The 15358-nt window shown below is 49.5% G+C and overlaps 1 protein-coding gene across 1 annotated transcript in view; it reads left to right on the top strand.

Moving 5' to 3' along the window:
* The first annotated feature begins 874 nt into the window (after positions 1–874).
* TTC23 (tetratricopeptide repeat domain 23) overlaps positions 875–15358 on the top strand; it is a 68974-nt gene continuing 54490 nt past the window's right edge. The window contains exons 1-4 of the mRNA XM_040969286.1: positions 875–1054; positions 4945–5068; positions 12457–12607; positions 12798–12923. Coding sequence (XP_040825220.1) covers positions 875–1054; positions 4945–5068; positions 12457–12607; positions 12798–12923 — 581 coding nt within the window. The remainder of the gene's footprint in view (positions 1055–4944; positions 5069–12456; positions 12608–12797; positions 12924–15358) is intronic.

Raw genomic sequence — 15358 nt, 5'->3', positions numbered from 1 at the left:
GCCTTGTGAGCGATGGATTTTCCCAGGGAAGTTGGTGGGAGCAGGCACTGCCAGCCCCGGGGCAGTGCTCCACGCCATTCTGCCCCTGACTGGAGCGCTCCTTTGCCAGCCTCATGCAGCACCTGCTGATCGCCGTTCTGGTTCTCTGCTGAGCCCCACAACCTGTCTCCGTGCGGCCTTTTCCTCTCTAGTTATTTGTCCCTGAACTCTAGCTGCCTTAGGCTACCCGTTAACTTCTGAGTGCCCATTCCTGCACTGTCCTGGGAACTCTGTGAAATGTGGGCAGTGAGCAGAGGCCTCCAGTCCCACCGTGTGTATTGTTTGCATCTCGCAGGAACCACTACCCCATTTCCTGAGTCCTGGCAGCAGACACCCATGCTGCAGGACTTTTGTCTGTGAGCTGTTGTTTTGTGTGTTTGCTGATGTCAGGCAAGAGGTTAGATCTGCTCCCCGTTGCTCTGTCATGGCTGGAGATGAAGGCTTCTCAACAGTGACTTTCAGTCTCAAGAAGTTGGGGTTCAACTGATCTAATCATCCCATCAAGTTTTGTTTGGGCTGGGCCAATCTGGGCTGGCTGTATACATACAGAAACACATTCACATTATGTAAATATACCAAATATCCAAACTAGAACTTGAAGTCAAGCTGAAAGTTTTATGTGAAAGTCAGTATTTGTTGCTGTTTTTTTTTAATTTAATGCTGCTAATTTCTAAGAAATTATGAATGTAGTATTGACATTTTTCTAGATTCTAGCATCATTTCTGGTGATGGTGTGGGAGGGAGGAATTCATAAAAATAACTGTAAATTTTATCATTTAATTCCTTTACTATTTTTTTTTTCTTTTAAAAATTAGAGGACAATGTATGTAAAAATATGGAAGAATCACAGGAAAGCCACCTATCCAACCACCTAGATGAAATTGTTGCTGCTGTCAGCATCACTCCGGGAAACAAGACCCAAAGCAGCCTGCCCCAGACACTGCTGTTCCAGGCTCCGCGCGAGAAGCTGCAGATCTGCGAAGAGAAGGCACGGGCCTGCTCCAGCAGCGGGGAGGTGAGCAGCCTGGGGCCTCTGCCCTGCCCTGGAACCCCGAGGGGCTGGCATTTAATTTCTAACCCATGGGGTCTGATGCAAGCAGTATACAAGACTGTGCTTTTATGATAGCAAAAGGGAGGGAGGGACCTCAGGGAGGCGTATGGGGCCAGCATGCGCAGCAGTAAATATTGACGGAGCTTCTGCCCTGTGACAGGTCTGGTCACTGGAATAGTCCAGACACAAAGCAAGCCTTGCTTCTGCCTCTAGAGCTTGTTTTTACCTTCTATTCCTAAGCTATGTATTCTTTTTTTTTTTTGAAAGTCAGATGTATAGAGAGGAAGATCTTCTGTCTGTTGGTTCACTCCTCAAGCGGCCACAATGGCCGAAGCTGAACTGACCCAAGCCAGGAGTTTCTTCTGGGTCTCCCACATAGGTGCAGGGTCCCAAGGCCTTGGGCCATCCTTAACTGCTGGGATTAGAACCATCACCCACAGGGGATCCTGGCACGTGCAAGGCAAGGATTTTAGTTGCTAGGCTACCATGCCAGGCCCAAGCTATGTATTTTTAGCAAACTCCCCACCATTCTCCCCTCCAAAGATCTCTATTCAATCTTTCATTGCCGGTTGCACTTCTGTATCCCTCTACAGTATCCCACCTGCCCAGTCATCTGCCATTTATTTTGCAAATATATATGGGCTGCTTGCTGTTTGGTGCTGTGCAGATGCTGGGGCACACTGGGCACCCTGGCAGCCTCATGATGGAGCGACCTGTGGTGGGTGTGAGATGGAGCCCTGTTCCACATACAGGCGGACCCTCCTCCTGTGCCTCGTTACTCTGAGGTGTGGTGGGTTTGGCTGAGTGGGAGTTGAGTCCTTATCTCTCCAGCAGTGTGGGGACTGCCCTGCAGGAAGCGCTCAGGCCTTACCACCCAGCAGGGTGAGTACTACAGATCCTTTGCTAAAGGTTACTCACAGGCACATATCTAGAAGCTGCGGCCTTCTCCTATCCCCTGTGCCTAAGATGAATAAAACCCCACTGCTGTGTACCCTGGCCTGCCATCTTCCTCCCACAGTGCCCCATCCTGAGCCGTCTCCTGCCACAGACCAGACTCTGTATCCCCTAATAAAACTCTGCCTGAACTAAAAGTGTCTTTAATCGCCCCGTACCTAACAATGCTGACCTTGAACACTTGGTTAAGGTGCTAGCCAGCAGGTTTCTGTACTGTAGAATTACAAATGTTCCCTTTCTCAAGCATGACTGTTTATGGAGATTCACTGAGACTATGTCTATGTGTAAAACTTCGCCTCCTGATTTTAACACCCAGCTGATTCTCACCTGATCTATCACTTCTATGGTCAAACAGCCAACTTCTGACATCAGCATTATTTCAATATTGATTTGTTGGCATCCTACTATAAGAAAGAGCTTCTTTTTTTAATTCCTTATTTATTATTCATTTATACATGACAGTAGAGGTTCTAGAAGTCCTACTTTTCCATTAATCTCACTGATACTTAAGTGGCCCTATATATGCCACTAAGAGGCCCTTTGAGCAGCTCCTGAGCCCTCCTTTTGTGAGCATTTCCTTAATTTCTGATACTAGATTTTTCACGTTTGTCTTAGACACTTAGATTTTCAGGATTCTGGGAACCCCAGTTCTAGTTCATAGGGAGCCACATTTAGACCCCAAGATCTTGCTATGATATATCTACCTTCAAGTCTGTGTGGCAAAATCTACTGATCTTCGGAGCTGCAGAATTTAAACATTAAGAAGTTTAAGAAACGTTAAGATTAGACACAGCTCTGCGAGGCCAAGGCATTTGTGCTCCACGAGCTCTCCTGGAGTGGAGAGCCGGCCTCCCGCTCAGAGAGCTAGCTCACACACAGAGTTGGGTAAACTCAGCCTGCTGCCAGGGGCCACATGGACATCCACTCCGGCACTGCAGTCTGCTTGTGTGTGAGTCTGCCAAAGCTGCTGTAACAAATACCCCAGACAGGGCAGCCACAGCCGCTGCAGTCTGTTTTCTCTGGGCTCTGGAGGGTTGGAAGCCCAAGATGAAGGTGCAGATCGACAGTGTGGGTTTTGCTTTGAGGTTTCCCTGCCTTGCGGGCAGATGGCTCTCTTCTCCCCACATTATTACACACGTGGCAACCCTGATGTCTTCCACCTCTTCTGTGAGGATGCTAAAGGATATCCTCGCTATTTTGTTTTAATTTGTTCACCCCTTTAAAGACCTTATCTCAAAATGGACTTCCATTCTGAGATGCTTAGGATTATGGTTTTAACATAATTAGGGCAGAGGGAGGACAGATTTCAGCCCATGTCAGTTCAGGAAGACACGGGAGGCTGGCATTATGCTGTAGCTAATTGAGCGTCTGCCTGTGATGCTGGCATCCAACATGGATGTGTGCTGGTTCAAGTCCCAGCTGGTTCACTTCCAATCTAGCTCCCTCTAATGGTCTAGGAAAGCAGCCAAAGGTTGGCCCACGTGCTTGGATCCCTGCCACCCATATGAAAGACTGAGTGAAGCTCCTGCCTCCTGGCTTCAGCCTGGCCCAGTGCTGGCTGCTGCATCCATCAGGGGTGGGGGAAAGGCAGAGAGTGAACCAACAGGTGGAAGATCTCTCTGCACATCTTCACTTCTCTCTGTAACTGACTTAGAATAGTTAAATCAATCCTTAAAGAAGAAAAGATACAGAGAGCAGTAACCACCAGTTCCTTAAGATTTGGGCCTCAAATCTGGCACGATGACATTTCCTTCATGTTCTGTGGGTCCAAGAGTGTAATGTTCAGAATCAAAGGAAAGGGGCGCAGCCCCCCTGCCCTCGATAGAAAGAGTATCAAAGAATCTTGGAGCTGTTTTCAAATCACCAGTCTTGCTCTGGGGATAGCCATCCCTCAGTACCTAGGGGGTATTGGCTTCTGAACTCCTACCCTAAGAAGTGATTAAGTCCCTTATGTGGATGTTTTTGCGTTCCACATAGAGCCCTCACATCTTCCTGTACCTTTCAGACCCTTTTGAGATGATATGCAACACAATGCAAATGCTGTGCAAGTAGTTGTCAGAACCCATTTGATGGAGAGCAGTGACAAGGGGGAAAGGTCATCACACACATTCCAGAGGTGATGATTTACATCCACGGGTGCAGAGCCTGTGCCCACGACACGCAGCCTACCTGGAGTTGGGAGCCCACAGTTCTCTCTGATCTAGCCCTGCATGAAGATGTGCCTCTCATTCCTGCTGGCTGCTTCTGCTATTCTAATACCATAGGCTGCCAGGGGTGTTAGCTAAAGGGTATTATTCAAAAGTTACTACCTCTTGGGCCAAATATGTGGGCTGTTCACTGAGAGATGGGTGGAAACAAGGAAATGGTTAGATCTCTATTCTGCTTTTCCTGAGTTTTGTTTGTTCCATTACATCCCTCCCGCTTTAGATGTACAATCAGATGTTAGGGAGGCCGGGGAGGGTTGGACATCGGGCAGCACTGTGGTGCAGAAAATTAAGCTGTAGCTTGTAAAACCAGCGTTTCATAGCAGGGTGCTGATTGGAGTCCAGCTCCCTGCTGTTGTGCCTGGGGAAGCAATAGGAGGTGGTTCAAGTACAGGGGTCTCTGCCACCAGCGTGGAGTTCTAGACTCCTGACTTTATCTGGCCCAGACCTGGCTATTGTGTTCACATGGGGAGTGAACCAGAGGATGGAAACTCACTTGCTCTCTCTCTTTGTCTGTTTGTTTTACCCTGCTGAATGCTACCCAAAATATTTTTTCTGGGCTTTCTTTTTTTGTATTATCCCAGGTACTTAGCATTATGCCTGACTCAGTGTAGTAGGCATTTAATAAATATCGAGTGGATAAAACTGTGAGTCACTTTGTGCTTTCTAACTCTTAACAGTGTGTCTTTCCAACAGTACAGGCAGGCTGTTCATGAGCTGGTGCGCTGTGTGGCACTGACGAGGATCTGCTATGGTGACTCCCATTGGAAACTTGCAGAGGCATACGTCAGTCTGGCTCAAGGATACCTCCAGCTGAAAGGTGAGCTCCCCGCAGACTCCGGTGAGCTGGCTTCGTGGTTCCTGCTGCCCTCAGATAGAAGGCACTGGTAACCACAAGTACCTGGTGTTTGGAGACACTCCTCTCTGACACTGAGAACTCATTTCTTTCTAGAAAAACTCAGTGAAACAAATAAACATTCAGAAAGGGAAAGAAGATGGGATGGTCCTTCCGTGGTCTTCCAAGTGGGGTTCCCAGGAGATAACTCCGTAGGTTAGGCACCTGCGTCATAGAATGCAGACCTGGAGTGGGAACTGTTCATGTTGCTGTGAACAGGCAGTGCCCTGGCTGTGTGTAACCCAAAAAGCAAAAACCGAACCAAAACTGGCACACACAGGCAAAAATGTGTCGGGCGAGGAATGAGGGCTGGCATTGTAGCTCAGTGGGTTAATCTGCAGCTCCATGGCAAGCCTGGTGATTTTTCTGATCTAGCTCCTTGCTGATGTGCCTGGGGAAAAATCAGCAAGCAGTGGTCACCCACTTGAGAGACCTGGATGGAAGTTCAGCCAGCCCTGGCTATGCTCCCAGCCATTTGGGGAGCAAATCAGTAAGGAGAGCTCTCTATCTTCACCATGATGTCATCTCGATGGTCGTCTAGTCATCATTTATATATATATTTAAATTTTATTTTTGGTGATGTTTACATAGTTGGTTGGGTGGAAAGGGTCCAGGATCAGGGCAAAGTGGGTGAGACCATTCTTTCCACATGATCTTTTCCTTCTTCCTGTATCCGAGGGAGGAGGAGAGATAAAGGGAGAAGTCACACGCAGCCTCCCAACCACCTCAGTACCTGGGGATGGGGAACGGCCATCCAATATCATCCCAGGCTTCCCAGTGTGGAGCATGCGGCAAGGGTTCTGCTCAGGTGGTTTCGATAGTTCTGAAATGCGGCCGATCTTGCAGATGCAAGGATGAGGAAATCCTTCCAAGGTCCATTGGCTGACACAGTCCACCTCTGAGTTTCCATTTGCTTAGATATTTGCTGTCATGCTTCACTGGAGCTATTGACCAATTTGTTCTGTGTTCCTTCCTCTGCTATGAACACCAGATGTCCTCTGCAGGCTCCAGTGCTCTGACACATTCTCCATATGTTTATGGGTATGCCATCCACTGCTTTGTCAGAGCCACTGAGGAGGCCCAGTTTTGACACATACACTCCGTTGTCAGAACACAGGTGCTGTTACTCTTCCCGTGGTTGGAGTTATAAATCCAGTGGTTTAGTTGCCGGGGGAGAGACCCTCAAACAAGTCTTGTCTGAGGTGACACATACCTATCTCTTGGTTGTGCACTCACCTGTATGGGGTCCATCTCATTCTTCCACCCACATCAGCCTATGTCCATACTGGTAATTGTGATTGCTAGATCTATCTCCAGCCCCATGTCTTATGCAAACCAATGGGTGCTGCGGCTCAGCTCAACCATGCCCTCCACACAGCTGGCCCTCACATACACTATCAGGAGCTGCAGCCCAGTCAGAGAGACTCCCAGTAACCCCCACTTGGCTGGCCTCCAGTCGTGGTTTCTGTGCCTGCCAACAAATGCAGTGGACTGGTCTGGTCTGTCCCACCTCACATTCAGTTCTTATATACATAATTGGGCACTGAAGCCTAACTCATCCCAACTGACTCCACCCTCCAGCTCACATTCATGCCAGTGGCCTGTCTAGCCGGGACCACCCCCAGTCCTGGTTCTCATGCTCACCACTGGGAGTTGCTGCCCGTCAGAGGGGTACGCACAGTTTCTCTACTGGGCCCACTTCCAGTCCGGGATCTTGCACTCTCCAGGTGGTTCTGCAGTCTAGTTCAATAGGACTTGCCCCTAGCCCCAGCCCTTGCCAGCTAATGCTAAGGCAAAGCCCAACTAGCCTGCCCTTACTCTGGCTCATGCCTATACCAGTTGATACAGTCAATTACTCCAGCCCAGCCCTCCCCCTAACCCAGTTCACATGCAGGCCAACAGGTATAGCCCTGCCCATCCTGGTCTGCCTCCAGTCCCAGCTCTCACACTCACCAGCAGGAACAGTGGCCCAGCAGGAGAGTTCCCACAGCTCCCCTACAGGGTTCACACCCCACACCACCATCAGATCTCACATGTGCTGGTGGGTGCTGTGTCCCAGTCTGGCATGATCCATCTCGAAATTTGCTAGTGGGTACTGTAGACTGGACCAGCCTGGTCTGCTCCCAGTTCCAGCTCATGCTTCTGGGTGCTGCTGCCCAACCTAGCCCAGCCAGCCCCCAGTTCTGGCCCTAATGTGGACTGGCTGGTGCTGTGGCCCAACTTGGCCTATCCTGCACCCTGTCCTGGTTTTCGGATCTGCCACTAGGTGTCATGAACTGGCCCAGCCTGGCCCACTCCCATACCTGAGCCACATGCATGCCAGTGTATTCTATAACTTGGTCTGATCTGAGCTGCTCTTCGCCTTGGTTCTTGTGCTTGCCTGCAGGGACTGTGCCCTGATAGAGGAATACCCCAATCTCATCCCAGTGACAGATCTTGTGTACATCAGTGGGTCCTTGGCCCAGACTGACTTAGTCCACCTCCTGTCATGGCAGAAACAGTGATCATGCCCAACTGACCCACACCTATTCTGGTTCTTACTGTTAGGTGTTACAGCATAGCCACACCTGGTCCACACCTAGACACAGCTCTCACATGGTTCAGTGGAAGCCGAGACCTAGCCCAGCTCATTCTACTCTCATTCTGGCTCTTATGAACACCAGTGTGTGCTGGAGTCTAGTCCAGTTTGTCATGCCCCAGATCCAGTACACACCCATACTGAAGGACACTGCAGCCATATCCAGCCCAGATCACTACCCCCATTCCAAGTCTCACATTCACCAGTGGGAACCACGATCCAGTCAGCATGTCTCCTTAGCTCTCCAAACAAGCCTGTTCCCAGCCACAGCTCTTGTGTGTGCTCATGATTGTTCTGACCCAGCTCAGTATAGGCCACCCCCATCTTGGCCTTTGCTATTAGATGCTGCAGCCTGGCCTGACCTCACCTGCTCCTAGTCTCAGCACTCATTGATGGGTGCTGCAGCCTGGTCCTGCCCAATCTGTTCCCATCCCTGGCTCATACAAACTGGTAGATGTGATAGCTTAGCCTGGCATGACCCACACTCCAACCTGGCTCCTGCACCTGCCAATGGGTTAAGATACCCAGTCCACCCCGCTCCAGAACCAACCCACACATTTGCTGACAGGTAGAACTACCCTGTCCAGCCTGACCAACACCCAGGCCTGAATCGCATGCTCACCAGTGGGAGCTATGGCCTACCAGGGGAACTTCCCAAGTCTCCCCACCAGGCCCACTCCCAGACCCAGATCCCACACATGCCAATGGGTGCTAGGCCCTTACCCAGCATGTCTACGCCTTCTGTCCCAGGCTACATATGAGGTGGTGGATGTTGCAACTGGCCTGCTCCACACCCTATTCTTGGATGTGCCTGAGAGTGCTGCAGCTTGGTCCAGCTGGCCTGTACTCAACCCCAGTACCCATGAATTTTGGAGGGTTCCATGGTCATGCCTAGCTCAGCCTATCACCACACCCAGATCTTAAATCAGCCAGTGGAAATTGTGATTCCACAGGTGCAAGCCCATATATCCCCCACAGAATTCGCACCCAGACCTGATTCACTTGCATGCTAATTAGTGTCATGGCCTAGCTCAACACTGTCAGTCCCCTGTTCCAACTCTCACTGGTAGGTACTGTGATCTAGTCCTGTCAGGCAGTCCCTCTGCTCCAGCTTTAGTGTGCACCAGTGAGTGGTATTTGAGGTGGTCGATGTTACCCACCCAGCCCAGGTCCCCCACATGGGCTGGCACTTCGGTCTGACCCTAAAATGTCCTCTAGTTCCCCTCTCTGAACTACTTGGTCTCAGCCTTCTTGCTCACCTGCAAGTGCAGTCACCTTGTCAATGGATGGGAGTGCTTCAGTATTCATTCCTCACCTGTAACACACTCCCTCACTGGTCCTCCCTCCCACACATCTACCCACCCCCTTCCCTGGGCAATCTGCTCTGCTATGGTAACAGATGTTCTCTGCAGGCTCCATTGGACTGCCGTGTGTGTGTGTGTGTGTGCATCTGGGTATGCCCTCTTCTGCTCCATCTAAGCCACTGAGGAGGCTCAGATATGTAAGAACAGGCGCTTTGTCCATGCGGGTCCCTCAGAGGTCATTTCTCACCTGGAAGTGAGACTTCAAGTCCCTGCACCATGCCCCAGACCACCTGCGAGCCCACACCCTCAAGTGCTCAGAGGGTGCCACGCAGGCCTAGGCAGGTAACCCCAAGCCCCTCTAGTTTACCCCACCCCCAGGGCTCAGCAGCCCAGTCTGATGGCACTGCACATGCTGGCTGAAAGAACCTAAACCTAATAAATATTTTTAAATGCACTGATAGAAACAACTTAAAACTCCAAGATTAAAAAATTGCTTTAGATAATCTGTACCCAAATGTTCAAACATTGAGACTGGGACTCTGCTTTGGTTGTCCTTGCCATCTGCTCCTTTTTTCTTTTTTTCAAAAGTATTTGTTTATTTTTATTTGCAAGGCAGATTTACAGTGAGCCATATTTACAGTGAGAGAGAGAGAGAGAGAGAATCTTCCATCTGCTGATTCACTCCCCAAATGGCCTCAGTGGCTGGGGATGAACTGATCTGAAGCCAGGAGCCAGGAGTTTCTTCCAGGTCTCCTGCATAGGTGTAGGGTCCCAAGGATTTGAGCCGTCTTCCACTGCTGGTCCAGGACATAAGCAGGAGCTGTATGGGAAGTAGAGTAGCTGGGACATGAACTGGTGTTCCTTTGGAGTCTGATGATGTCAGCAGATTAGTGTGGAGTGCCACTGGGCTGGCCCCCTATGGCTCCTTTCTTAACCAGTTCTTAACCAGTATTTACCCACATGGCAGTGGCTTAAGGTTTACAATACAATTTAAGCTTACAATTCCCAGGGGGGCAAAACAAAGTCTATATGCCAAAATCCCGGGATTTGGCTGCAGACGATGAGGCTGAGGGTCCCAACTGACCGACTTGGGTTGCTTACCAGATCCAAGATAGTCTGGTGACCTTTTGACTCTTTGGATTCCTAGGGAAAAAGTTGGCCTTGGCCATAGTGCATGAATGGAGGTGTGTAGGGTCTTGGCATCCTAGGAGGAAAACAGAAGGGAGAATTGATACAGGAAAGGCAAAAACAACAGATTCCCAATGTGTGATTTACTGACTGTGCAACCTAGGACAGGATGTGCAAAAGGTTATCTGTGTAGTTAGGTTTTGAACTGAAACATGATGGCAATGACGATGATGACAACAACAGCGACACTGACCTCTCAGGTTGGGTCCAGTGACAATACAACATGGCAAGTGGAATAGTCCACACTGCCCAAATGTGCCACCCAATAAGTTTAGCCAAATCTGATGATAGACGGTCAAAGGGAACCTGGGGACCATTTGATCTAAGCCTTATTCTTTCTCTAATTTTCTGGGTTCAGAGGAAATGACCAGACAAGTCTGAGTTGAGGCAGCTTGCTGCATATCACACTGCTAGTAAGGAGCTGCTGAGTGGCTCAGATCTGGGATTTCACATGGCAGTGTCTTGCCATCTGGGATGCCAAGCGATGCCTTGCTCTCACAGCCTGCAGTTTCCCCACATGGCAGTCTTTTTCTCAAAGTAGAAGCATGTCTGCTGGTGATAAGGCTCCAGATCTGAGTCGATCTGAAGCCAGGAGCCAGGAGCTTCCTCTGAATCTCCCACACAGGTGCAGGTTCCAAAGGTTTTGGGCTGTCCTCAACTGCCCTTCCAGGCCACAAGCAGGGAGCTGGATGGAAAATGGTGCAGCCAGGACATGAACTGGCACCTGTATGGGATCCCGGCTTGTGAAAGGCGAAGACTTTAGCCACTTGCCATCGCATCAGGCCCATGCTGTGCTATTTCCCACCCAAGCTTCGTTCTGTTTGCACCTCCATCCTAGGAGATGAGTGTCATTTCTGTCTCTGTCCACGGCAGGATGCTGACACCAGCATCTCAAGAATCCATTCCAGGCAGTCTGACTCCGGAGCTCTGTCCTGGAGCCTCAACCCTTGCTGCCTCTAGAAGTTTTAGATCCCTGAGGGAATGGACCGCAGCTGACACCACAGTCCATTGGGCCCTTTGTAATAGCATGCACAAAGTGGACACTACTACCTTTCTGGCAAACTTATTACTAAGTATGTGCTTGCTAAAAAAAAAAAAAAAAGGCAAAGGGGCACATATTTGTCCTGATGATTGAAGTGCCTGGCGAGACTCACTCCCACATGCAGAGTACCCAGGCCCAGCTCCCGCTCGGCTGCTGATCCCAGCATCCTGCCTTGGCGGTCCTTGGGATGCAGTGGAGGGTCCAAGTCGTGGGTCCCTCCTGTGGCCTTCATGGGAGAACATGATTGAGTTCCTGGCTGGCTGTGGTTTTCTCAGCCATTGTGGGCACTTGACCAGGGAATCAGTAGATGGAACAAGTCTGTCATTCTCTCAAATATTTTTTAAGATAGATTATTTTAAAGAAAAATGTTGCATAAAATTCCGTGAGCGTTTACACATGAAGAGCATAGCATTGATTTTTCTGCATTAGACAATGTTTGATAGACATAGAAACACAATTAACTTTGTGTTTTGACAGCTTTTGCTGAGATTCGAGCTATGATTCATGTAATTAAGAGCCAAAGACAGGGACATAAGATGCGAGTTGAAGGTGGTGTCAGAGTGGGGATGAGGGCAGGAAAGTGCGAAGAAACACAGCAGTAGCCGTGTCACCCTCCACGGGCCGAGTGACCCATGTCGCCCTCCGCGGAAGCCCCTAGGGGCCGTGGGAAGTTGCCAGGCCTTTGTTGTCAGCACTAGTTTGGCCTTGCTTTGTTTCGTTCCACTTTGTTTGATGACAGTCTGCTTCCCCACAAGAATGAGGAGTTGCGCATCGGCCTGTTGTGGGAATGGGGTTGGTATGCTTCCCCAGACATCATCAGGTTGTGTTACGTTACAGTTGCCCTTTGGGAGTGTGGTTGTAGCCTGATGAGCACAAGATTCTGAATTTCTAGGATTTCATTAAGATTGCTGCCACTGAGCCAGGATAAAAATTCACGGACAGCTTCTTCCCTACCCACAATGCTAGAGTCCTTGTATTCCACGCTGTTCAATCCCAGTTTGTTCTGTTTATTTCTAACAAGTCACTTAGGGAAAACTTTGTCTTCAAGTTCTCAGCATAAAATACTTCTTTGGTTGTTCCAGTTACCTGAAAATTTCATGCTGCCCAGATTCACCTCCAAGGGCCAAACAGAAAGACCTGGGAAACCATAGCCCTGTCCACGAGTTAAGAGGGAGACTGAGGTGGCTTTTCTGGTCCATAGGTCTGTCACTGCAAGCGAAGCAGCACGTGGACAAAGCCAAGGAGATCCTCGCCACCTCCTTCGGGCCTCCGTACGCCGACAACACAGATGTTTTCAAGTGCTCTGTGGAGCTCTTCCACACCATGGGGAGAGCCTTACTCTCCCTGAAAAAGTATCCTTTTTGTCTGTGACCTTCACATGTGGAAATCCAACCCATGTTATGCTTGGGATTCCCAAAGCCAAAGGCAAGGCTGACGTGGCACTCAGGGCAGTAGGAGACTCGGGACTCGGGGGCAGAGGCAGCCGAGGACAAGGGTCCCGGAATGCAGGTCCAGCAGGGAAGTTTCCTGAACACACTTCAGATTTGACGAGGCTACAGAGAACCTGGAAAAAGCCGAGAGACTCTCAAAGGAACTGCTGCAATATGGAAGGATCATTAAGGAGGAGTGGGTGGAGAGCCAGGCGCGGATCAAGTGGTCGAGAGCACAGTAAGTTTCCTTGGGGACTGAGCGTGCTTGGTGTGTGTTCTTTGCCAGCGGGACTGCTCCCTCGGGCTGTACTGTGCAGGAAGGAAAGGGGGGCACGGCAGTGTAGAGGCAGCCCCCGCCAAGACATCCCCGCGTCTGCCCTCCTTGTCAAGTGCCTGGAGCTCTCGCCGTGGTTCTCCGGACGGTCTTCTAGCCCTTGCTCACTGTCCCCTGCCCCTGACTTTACACCCTTCCCTCCTCTCTCCCGTCCTGTTGCCCCCATGTCGCTCCAGTCTAAAATGCTTTAATGAATGGTTTCCAGGTTAGGGTCTTTGAGGAAAAAGATCTCCAAGTTACCTGAATCCATGCTCGTGAGAGGATTGCTCTTTGTTCCTCACCAAATAAATCCAGGGGGTATCAAGAGAAGGGGACTGGCTTTGGGTGGCTGGCACATTTGTCCCTCCCAAAAGGCCAGCCCCCAGACAAGTGCTGGGCGAGCAGGCATGCCCAGCTCTTTGGAAGGGTTGTTTGTTGTGGGAGGTGGGAGGGAAATAGCTGCCCTGCGAGAGGTGAAGGGGCCCAGCTGACCCAACAGAATCACTTTTAAGAAAGCCTTAGGAAAAGACCCTCGAACACACCAAATTCTCCCATCTGAAGGCAAAGTGGGGAGGACCAGCTTGGACCCGTGCTTTTAAAGGTGTGTGTGTGTGTGTGTGTGTGTGTGTGTGTGTGTGTGTGTGTGTGTGAGAGAGAGAGAGAGAGAGAGAAGAGAGGAGAAAAATTTGTTATGTTTATGAGTTGTGTTTTTTTTCCCACCCTACCTACCAAGTTCATTGGTCTGCACCAGTTCTTTAGTATGTTTTTTAATCCATTTCTCCCTTTATTTCTGAGCTTTGTTCTCATTTCACCCATGTCTAAAATATCTGTTTAAATGATGATCTCTGTCACTAGCCATATAACTCGGAATAAGTGGTGTTGCTTTGTGTAACCCACGAGTTCCAAGTCTGTGCAGCTGTGGACTATGAGTCTCATCCTGTTTCTTACTTTTCTGGTGCATTGTCACCATCACGGGCACTTTGTTGATTGTGTTTGGCTTCTGCACAGCGCTGCACACCTGCACTTGGCCCGTCTGCTTCCCCATCGCCCTGCAGTGGACACTCAGCCGTCTGCAGTTCAGTGCCACCACAGCACACTGCAGTGAGCATCCTAATGCAACCTGACGTGGCTAGCTCAGCCAGACTCCCTCTGAAATGGGTCTGCGATTTCTTTCTCAGTCCAGAGACTTTTTCAAGGTAGCTATGCTTGAGTTTCCATGTTTATGTGATTCTTTCCCCCAGGTTTTTTTTTTAATGTTCCTGATATCTAGTTTTATTTAGTTATGGACAAAAACATCATTTGCATGATACTAGCTCAGAAGCTTACGGCAGCGTCCTCTGCAGCCTGGCTCATGGTCGCTGTATGTGGCTGTCCCAAATGATGTGGGGCTGGTCTGTCCCCCTGCAGCTGTAGCTGTCCTGGTTGGTGTCAGTGCGCACAGTGAAGTTTGCATAAGGCTGAAGCTGGCTGGCACATGATGTCTCAGAACATAGCCGCTCATTAAGTGACATGTGGCCATGTGCTGCCAAGGAGACATATTCTTTGTTTGTTGTGTGTAATGCTGTTATGTATGAGGTTAACCTTATTAATTCTGTTCAAATTTGTGTCCTCATTTATTTTTTCCCAATTTGCCCTGTTAGATTTTTTTTTTAAAGATTTATTTTTATTATTTTTTCATTGGAAAGGCGGATATACAGAGAGGAAGATCTTCCGTCCGATGATTCACTCCCCAAGTGAGCGCAACGGGCCGATACTATGCCGATCTGAAGCCAGGAGCCTCTTCTGGGTCTCCCACGCGGGTGCAGGTTCCCAAAGCTTTGGGCTGTCCTCGACTGCTTTCCCAGGCCACAGGCAGGGAGCTGGAAGGGAAGCGGGGCTGCCGGGATTAGAACCGGCGCCCATATGGGATCCCGGGCGTGCAAGGCGAGGACCTTTAACCACTTGCACCACCGCGCCGGGCCCTGCCCTGTTAGATTTTAGGATTGGTCTGTTTAAATCTTCAGCTGCAAACGGGCTATCGTCTCCCTGTAGCTCTGCCAGTCGTTTTGTCGGGGGGAGAGAAGAATCCCACAGTAGCTTGTCTTGCTTTTCTATTACTTCATTGATAAGTACAAATTGTCCCTTTTTTGTCCCCTATCTTTATTTGACCCTTGCTCTTTTTAATGTCTTTTTTTTTTAATCCTTATTTGGGTTTAAATTATCTGTCTTACCAATTTTTACATTTCTTTTATCTTTCCTAGCTTCCTTTTATATTAACCAAGTATTTTTAGTTTTTATCCTTCCTTTTCACCTGTCCACTGACTTGTAGGTCATACCTGGTTTTATTTTATTCTGGTCATTTATATCCGACTTACGAGGAG

The sequence above is a fragment of the Ochotona curzoniae genome, unplaced genomic scaffold, assembly GCF_017591425.1.
Source record: "Ochotona curzoniae isolate NIBS_2020 unplaced genomic scaffold, NIBS_Ocur_1.0 scaffold_4701, whole genome shotgun sequence".
Classification (NCBI taxonomy): Eukaryota; Metazoa; Chordata; class Mammalia; order Lagomorpha; family Ochotonidae; genus Ochotona; species Ochotona curzoniae.
The sequence above is the reverse complement of the archived record's forward strand: the minus strand, read 5'-3'. Positions and strand labels throughout refer to the sequence as shown.